The 9,006-nt window shown below is 44.1% G+C and overlaps 1 protein-coding gene across 4 annotated transcripts in view; it reads right to left on the bottom strand.

The window, feature by feature from the left end:
- Nucleotides 1-2,482: 2,482 nt before the first annotated feature.
- arhgef2 (Rho/Rac guanine nucleotide exchange factor 2) overlaps nucleotides 2,483-9,006 on the bottom strand; it is a 112,253-nt gene continuing 105,729 nt past the window's right edge. For all 4 annotated transcript variants that reach the window (XM_062964761.1, XM_062964764.1, XM_062964763.1 and 1 more), the window contains 7 exons: nucleotides 8,641-8,739; nucleotides 8,273-8,340; nucleotides 8,002-8,043; nucleotides 7,756-7,806; nucleotides 6,289-6,702; nucleotides 4,564-4,750; nucleotides 2,483-3,424 (listed from right to left, as the gene is read on the bottom strand). In XM_062964761.1, the coding sequence (XP_062820831.1) occupies nucleotides 3,339-3,424; nucleotides 4,564-4,750; nucleotides 6,289-6,702; nucleotides 7,756-7,806; nucleotides 8,002-8,043; nucleotides 8,273-8,340; nucleotides 8,641-8,739 (947 nt within the window). In that variant the 3' untranslated portion in view covers nucleotides 2,483-3,338. The remainder of the gene's footprint in view (nucleotides 3,425-4,563; nucleotides 4,751-6,288; nucleotides 6,703-7,755; nucleotides 7,807-8,001; nucleotides 8,044-8,272; nucleotides 8,341-8,640; nucleotides 8,740-9,006) is intronic.

Genomic DNA, 9,006 nt, shown 5'->3' with positions numbered 1-9,006 from the left:
GAAATGTAGTCTTGAGGTTTGTGATTCTCTATGGAGCATCCCATAGGAATAATACATGGGACCAGAAGGATTCCTTTCTTAGCATTTTTGTAATATCATGCATGGCAACACCCAGTGAGGTTTAAACAAAGCAGAATGGGGCTATTGCTTGCCTAGATTTGGACACACTAGGCTCCTTTCTGTTGGGACCAATCGCATTGGCTTTTTAAGCCGCCGCATCACACCTTTGGCTCATGTTCAGCTTGTTTACACAAATGACCAGCCAGTGCCAGACAGGACAGAGAGTTTCCTCTATGCCGACGATCATGCCATCACCGCCAAGATAGATATGCTGGGTTTCGTATCACAAAATCACAAGTCGAACACTTCCCAAGTGTCTAGGACTGTGTGATATATTATTATTATTATTATTATTATTATTATTATTATTATTATTATTATTATTATTATGACACAGCAAACAAGATAAATATGCTGGATTTCATATCACAAAATCACAAGTCGAACACCTCCCAAGTGTCTAGGACTGTGTGATGTATATTATTATTATTATTATTATTATTATTATTATTACACAGCAAACAAGATAAATATGCTGGATTTCGTATCACAAAATCACAAGTCAAACACTTCCCAAGTGTCTAGGACTGTGCGATGTATATTATTATTATTATTATTATTATTATTATTATTATTATTATTATTATTGTTATTATTATTATTATTACACAGCAAACAAGATAAATATGCTGGGTTTCGTATCACAAAATCACAAGTCGAACACTCCCAAGTGTCTAGGACTGTGTGATGTATATTATTATTATTATTATTATTATTATTATTATTATTATTGTATGACACAGCAAACAAGATAAATATGCTGGAGTTCATATCACAAAATCACAAGTCGAACACTTCCCAAGTGTCTATTATTATTATTATTGTTATTATTATTATTATTATTATTATTGTATGACACAGCAAACAAGATAGATGTGCTGGATTTCGTATCACAAAATCACAAGTCGAACACTTCCCAAGTGACTAGGACTGTGTGATGTTGTTGTTGTTGTTATTATTATTATTATTATTTTCCACTTTTCCAAAGACTCAGTTAAACAGACACATCCTTGTTTTATTTTCCCACCTCTTTGGAACATAGCCATACAGCCCGAAGGATTCACAGAAACCCATTATTATTATTATTATTATTATTATTATTATTATTATTATTATTATTATTATTATTATTATTTTATGACACAGCAAACAAGATAGACATGCTGGATTTCGTATCACAAAATCACAAGTCGAACACTTCCCAAGTGTCTAGGACTGTGTGATGTATTTTCGGATGATGTGTGCAGATCCCAGCAGGGTGGCCTTTTGCAGTTGGCAGATCGTGATTTTGTCAATGTCTATTGTTTCCAAATGCCGGCTGAGATCTTTTGGCACGGCACCCAGTGTGCCCATCACCACCGGGACCACCTGCACTGGTTTCTGCCAGAGTCTTTGAAGTTCAATCTTGAGGTCCTGAGAGCGGCTGAGTTTTTCCTGTTGTTTTTCTTCAATGCGACTGTCACCTGGGATGGCAACATCCATGATCCAAACCTTGTTCTTTTCCACAACTGTGATGTCTGGTGTGTTGTGTTCCAGAACTTTGTCAGTCTGGATTCGGAAGTCCCACAGTATCTTTGCGTGCTCATTTTCCAAGACTTTTGCAGTTCTTTACTGCAAGGAGGTGGTACTTGAGGCATAAGTTCCAATGAATCGTTTGGGCCACATAGTTGTGCCTCTGTTTGTAGTCTGTCTGTGCGATTTTCTTACAGCAGCTGAGGATATGATCAATGGATTCGTCAGCTTCCTTGCACAGTCTGCATTTTGGGTCATCAGCTGATTTTTCAATCTTGGCCTGAATGGCCTTTGTCCTGATGTCTTGCTCCTGGGCTGCAAGGATCAGGCCTTCTGTCTCCTTCTTCAGGGTCCCATTCGTGAGCCAGAGCCAGGTCTTCTATTATTATTATTATTATTATTATTATTATTAATTGCCTTTGTCCTGATGTCTTGCTCCTGGGCTGCAAGGATCAGGCCTTCTGTCTCCTTCTTCAGGGTCCCATTCGTGAGCCAGAGCCAGGTCTTCTCCTTATCAGCTTTTCCTTCAATTTTGTCAAGGAACTTTCCGTGCAATGTTTTGTTGTGCCGGCTGTCAGCTCTAGTTTGTAGTGCGGTTTTCTTGTACTGGTTTTTTGTCTGCTGTGCTTTGAGGAGTTTCTGATTTTTGAATAATAATAATAAGAATAATAATAATAATAATTATTATTATTATTATTATTATTGTATGACACAGCAAACAAGATAGATATGCTGAATTTATACTTGAGTATATACTTAATTTATTATTATTATTATTATTATTATTATTATTATTATTATTATTATTTTCCACTCAACCAAAGACTCAGTTCAACAGACACGTCCTTGCTTGATTTTCCCACATCTTTATTGAGCTTCTTCTTTTCCCCTCCTTTTTACAAATTAAACCGACAAGAAACAATAAGACCATTTGTCCTCTTCAGATATATATATATACAGATATAGACAGTTTAAAAAAAAAAAATCTTCTTCGTGCATTAATTTAAAAACAGAAACAAAAGTCCTTTCTCCTCTTGGACAGAGCACGCCAAATTCATTTTTTTAATTATTATTTCTTTCAAGACCGAACTGAAGATTTAAAAACTGGGATTTTATTTATTTCCGAGGGAAATAGGCTACTTCTTTTAGTCCGAACTTTATTATTTTTTTAAAAAACGACTCCAAAAGGATGCTTTCTCCATCCCAGAATGACTTTATTAAAGTTCGGACTAAAACCCGGAGCGGATACTAAAGGGATTCAAACGGGGCGGACTACAAATCCCATTTTTCGCAAGCCAGACGGGTTGGACTACAAGTCCCATAAAATAAAAATATTTCCTGCAATTTAATAATTGGATTTCGGCGTGTCTTTCGCAGGGTTAAAATCGGGGCAATCCAAGCGCTGGTCCCGAGTTCGAATCCTTCCACCCAACCCGTTTCTTATAAAACAAAATAACAAAAATTAATTTTAAAAACCGTATCCGTCATAATCCACCCCCCAAAACAAAAAAATAAATATCCTAGGGAAAGGAGAGTCACGACCACAAAAAAAGAAAAGAAAAAGGGAACGAAAGAAAGAAAAAAGGAGGATTCGAACTCTGCATCCGTCATGGATGTTTGGTGTGTTCTTTCTAAGTCTCCCAAATGCAGCAACGTGAGTTCAGGTTGGACTACAAATCCCATCACTTTTGCAACGTTTTCGGCCTCTAGCTGTCCAAAGAACCGCTGTCGCCGACGTTTGGATCCGGGGCATTTTCGGATTCCTCGGGAATGTCCTGCATCCTTAGGAAATCTGGGGAGAAAAGTTATTATTATTGTTGTTGTTGTTGTTGTTGACACAGCAAACGAGACATACTGTATATTCCATCAGAACACTTTGGCAATTATTATTGTTATTATTATTACGGTAAATGCTGGATTTCGTATCACATAATCAAACACTTCCCAAGTGTTTAGGACTGTTGTTGTTTTTGTTGTTGTTTGATACACAACAAGATTTGTGTGTGGGGATTTGTAAAAAGACACCATGATGTAATGGAAAGGCATGTATCGGCAGCTGATTGGCTGAGCCAGCTAGAAGAAGAGAATGCTGACTGGAATGGTTTTAACTGCCATTTTCACCTTGGAGAGTGAAGAGAGTGCTGACTGGAAACAGTCAGGAAGGAAATGGCTGCCCACTCTCCGAAGCCTGATTGGCTGAGCCAGCCAGGAGCCAGAACTCTGATTGGCTAGTGTCTCTGGCTTAGTGCTGAGACAAATGGTTTTCACTGCCATTTTCACCTCAGAGAGTGAAGAGAGCGCTGACTGGAAACAGTCAGGAAGGAAATGGCTGCCAACTCTCCGAAGCCTGATTGGCTGAGCCAGCCTGGAGCCAGAATTCCGATTGGCTAGTGTCTCTGACTTAGAGCTGAAACAAACGGTTTTAACTGCCATGTTCACCTCGGAGAGTGAAGAGAGTGCTGACTGGAAACAGTCGGGAAGGAAATAGTTGCCAACTCTCCGAAGCCTAATTGGCTGAGCCAGCCAGGAGCCAGAATTCGGATTGGCTAGTGTCTCTGACTTAGTGCTCAGACAAACGGTTTTAACTGCCACGTTCACCTTGGAGAGTGAAGAGAGTGCTGACTGGAAACAGTCGGGAAGGAAATGGCTGCCAACTCTCTGAAGCCTGATTGGCTGAGCCAGCCAGGAGCCAGAATTCCGATTGGCTAGTGTCTCTTAGTGCTGAGACAAACAGTTTTAACTGCCACGTTCACCTCGGAGAGTGAAGAGAGCCCTGACTGGAAACAGTTGGGAAGGAAATAGCTGCCAACTCTCCAAAGCTTGATTATTTATAAGACAAATTGGTTCAGAAACAGTGGTAAAGCTTCTATTTATTTATATCTACAACCTCCAACATAGTGCACAGCAAACAAGAGGGGCTTTGTGACCCACCTCGTGGGCTGGGAGGGGGCGAGTGCGGGTGGATCAGACCCTCTTCCTCCGAAAGCGCCTCCAGCTCCGGGTCACCCTCCTGCAGCCGGAGGGGCACCCCATGGTACGCCGCCTCATCGCGCTGGCAGGCGGCAAAAGTCCGATGCACCGAGTGGCAGCCGGGGGAGAGGACATCGCCGGATCGGGCCTGTGGTCGGAAACAAAGCAGGTTCAGGAACCACAGAGAACCCAAGAGGCCAAATACCACTTCTCAACATTGTCGCCATTCAAATCTAGGCACTTATCATAGCAATGAATGAGCTTGGCAACTCCTTCCCTACAAAACTCTGCCGCTTGCGTCCTCAACCAGCATCATTGCCAAAACACTGCGTTGAGGACACAAGCGGCAGAGTTTTGTGGGGAAGGAGTTGCCAAGCTCATTCATTGCTATGATAAGTGCCAAAACTGCTGCTTGCGTCCTCAACCAGCTGGTCACCCCTGCCCACAGCTGCGCATCGTCGCCAAAACACTGCGTTGAGGACGCAAGTGGCAGAGTTTTGTCGGGAAGGAGTTGCCAAGCTCATTCATTGCTATGAAAAGTGCCAAAACTCTGCCGCTTGCGTCCTCAACTGGCCGGTCACCCCTTTCCGTGCCTGCGTGTCGTCGCCAAAACACTGCGTTGAGGACACAAGCGGCAGAGTTTTGTCAGGAAAGAGTTGCCAAGCTAATTCCTCGCTGTGAAAAGTGCCAAAACTCTGCCGCTTGCATCCTCAACACAGTGTTTTGGCGACGATGCGCAGCTGCAGGAAGGGGTGACCGGCTGGTTGAGGACACAAGCGGCAGAGTTTTGTGGGGAAAGAGTTGCCAAGCTCATTCATTGCTACGATAAGTGCCAAAACTCTGCCGCTTGCATCCTCAATTTTTGCAGAATTGAACAATTGAATTTTACTCTCCTTGTTTCTGGTTTCTGATTGGGAAATAAAGAGACTAGAGATATTGGGTCCCTGGGCCTCAACATTATTACAACCCTGAGCAACTCGTATTTTTTTGCAGAATTAAACAACTGAATTTTAATTTCCTTGTTTCTAGTTTCTGATTGGGAAATGAAGAGACTGGAGATATTGGGGGGCTGGGCCTCAACACTTTTGGCGCCCAAACAGGGACTCGAGAAAATTTTTTCCCTGTTTCTGATTGGGAAATTTTGGCGACCATGTGCAGCTGTGGGAAGGGGTGACCGGCTGATTGAGGACACAAGCGGCAGAGTTTTGTGGGGAAGGAGTTGCCAAGCTCATCCATTGCTATGATAAGTGCCAAATCTCTGCCGCTTGCATCCTCAACGCAGCGTTTTGGCGACCATGCGCAGCTGTGGGAAGGGTGACCGGCTGATTGAGGACACAAGCGGCAGAGTTTTGTGGGGAAGGAGTTGCCAAGCTCATTCCTGGCTATGATAAGTGCCAAAACTCTGCCGCTTGCGTCCTCAACACAGCATTTTGGCGACGATGCGCAGCTGTGGGAAGGGGTGACCGGCTGATTGAGGACGCAAGCGGCAGAATTTTGTGGGGAAGGAGTTGCTGGGCTGAAGGTCAGGAGCTCAACCTGACCCGGGGTTTGGACTCTCAACAGTCTGGTTGGTGAGATTTATTGCAGCTTGGTGCAAAGATTTCCAGCGAAGGAAAAAGTTTCATAGATATGGAAGGGACCCCCAAAGGCCATCTAGTCTGCTCCCCAGAGAGAAAGGTTCCTTACCGGCGGTGGGGTGAAGCTTTGGTACAGAGCATCGCCAGCGGGCAGGCTGCGCCTCCGGGGCTCGGCGCCCTTCCGGACCCACGCCATGGCCTCGAGGGGTTGCCGGAGGGTGGCCAGTTGCCGCCGTGCCTCGTCGGCCTCCCGCTCTTGCCGGGCCCTCTCGGCCTCGCTCTCCCGCAGCCGGGCCTCCAGCGCCACCACCTCTTGGCTCTTCTCTTGGCACAACTGCCGGCATCGGCTCAGCTCCTCCTGGAGGAGGGTGTGCTGCTTCTGCAGCAGCGAGAGGTCCGTGGCTTGCGAGGAGGCAGTTGAGGAGCCCTCCTTGCGGGAGTTGGTCCGGCTCAACCGCTCGCGCCGCTCGCTGGCCTCTTGGAAATGCACCTCTAAGAGCGTGTCCTGGTTGGCGACGACTCCCTGGCATTGGGATAGACCCCAGAGGTCATTCTCAGAAAACAGGAGAATTCCAGACAGAAAACAATCCGTTCCAGCTAACACCTCCCAACAAAGGATTCCCCCAGGCAGGAAGCAGCCATGCTTTGAAGTTGCAAGGCTATTCAGTGCTAATTCTCACATTCTCACTTGCCTCCAACAGACAAGAGTTTTTTTTCTCCCACTCTGGGCTTTATTCCTTATCTATATATATAAAAGGGTTGTGGCGTCGCAGCAACGCACCAAACTTTGAGAACAAGCTCACTTTGAGTTCAGTGGGTTTTTGATGGGCAATTCCAGACAGGAAACAATCAATTCCAGCTAACACCTCCCAACAAAGGATTCCCCCAGGCAGGAAACAGCCAGGCTTTGGAGCTGCAAGGCTATTCAGCGCTCATCAAGGTGGCCAATGGCAACATTCTCACTTGCCTCCAACAGACAAAAGTTCTTTCTCCCACTCTGGACTTTATTCCTTATCTATATATATAAAAGGGTTGTGGCGTCGCGGCAACGCACCAAACTTTGAGAACAAGTTCACTTTGAGTTCAGTGGGTTTTTGATGGGCAATTCCAGACAGGAAACAATCCATTCCAGCTAACACCTCCCAACAAAGGATTCCCCCAGGCAGGAAACAGCCAGGCTTTGAAGCTGCAAGGCTATTTAGTGACTCTGAACGCGCCAATCTGTATATTTATAAGTGTATTTTTTATGAATGTCTAATGTAATTAATTTTGATTGAATTGCAATGTATCGTATTATTTTTATATATGCGCTTTTATTGTAAGCCGCACTGAGTTCCCCCTCAGGTGAGAAGGGCGGGATACAAATGCCGTAATAAAATAAATAAATAAATTCCTGGCATGGATGTGGGCGAAACGTCAGGAGAGAATGCTTCTGGAACTTGGCCAGAGAGCAACCCAGGGCTTCCGGCCATGAAAGCCATCCTCCAAGCAATGCATCCTCCAAGGGCCTGCTGTAAATAATTATTTCCCAGCATTGTGCAAAAAAGTCTCCCAATATATTTCAAAGCAAACTGACCTGAAGGCCGTGCAGCAGAGAATAGAGGTTTCGGAGCCGCTGCAATATTTCCTGCGGAAGAGAAGAAAACTATAATGCATTTCTAGCATCTGGCAGATTTGGGGTGCCAGTGAAGGTCAGCCTAATATTATGTTGTATATATATATTATAATAATATAATATAATATAATATAATATAATATAATATAATATAATATAATATAATATAATATAATGTTGTTTGATTCACCTTTCTCGCCCACTCACCTCTTGGGGTCCTTTCTGATTCAACTGGTTTCCATTCCCATCCTAAATCAGAAGCACAAGAAAACTCGGTCAAAAGCAACCCAAGCACAAACTGACCCGGGTCGCAGGTGAGCTAGGGCTAACGGCGGGTGCTCACCCCGACCCAAGCTCAAAGTGTTAATCTTTCAAACAGCAGGATTTTTTCTGCAGCTCAGCTATTTAGTCTGTTATGCAAAGCCCGGCCCAAGATGACAGAATCATCTTGGAGCCATCGTACTTTGGAGATACTTACCCGTTGGTTTGACTCGGACTCAGCCCTTGGGAATTCAAGTGAGCCATTTACGTTCCCGGTTTCCCCGTCTGTAGGGAAAAAAAAAGATAAGAAGGCATTCCTTCCACTTCTCATTTTCTAGGTCCCTACCTTCCTGCCGGAGCCGTACCTATTGATCGACTCACATTTGCATGTTTTCGAACTGCTAGGTTGGTAGAAGCTGGGGCTAACAGTGGGAGCTCACCCCGCTCCCCAAATTCAAACCACCGACCTTTCGGCCAGCAAGTTCAGCAGCTCAGCGGTTTAAGGGATCCCATATATTTACATTTCTCCCAATAAAACCCAGACAAACTTGCAAAGACAATCCCAAAAGGAGAGAGGCATCGTACTTGCGGCGTTATTGGGGTTGGGGCTGGAGCAGCCATTCGGAGCGTGGTTTTGGTCCCGGTCCCAATTGGGTCCCAAAAAGAGGTCTTTGAGAAGCTCCACTGTGAGAAGAAAATACTATTGTTATTGCCCTTCTACTACTTTTCTCCCTTGATTGAGATCCAAAGCAACCATTTTTAATGCAATTCAATTTTATATGTCTACAACATATAAAAATTAAAATAGAATTCACAAGTCAGTTAAAATCACTCTTGTTATACAATGCTGGATTTCGTATCACAAAACCACAAGTCGAACACTTCCCAAGTATCTAGGACTGTGTGATGTATTTTCGGATGCTGCTGCAGATCCTAGTCAGGTGGCCTTTT

The sequence above is a fragment of the Anolis carolinensis genome, unplaced genomic scaffold (assembly GCF_035594765.1).
Source record: "Anolis carolinensis isolate JA03-04 unplaced genomic scaffold, rAnoCar3.1.pri scaffold_14, whole genome shotgun sequence".
Taxonomy (NCBI): Eukaryota; Metazoa; Chordata; class Lepidosauria; order Squamata; family Dactyloidae; genus Anolis; species Anolis carolinensis.
The sequence above is the reverse complement of the archived record's forward strand: the minus strand, read 5'-3'. Positions and strand labels throughout refer to the sequence as shown.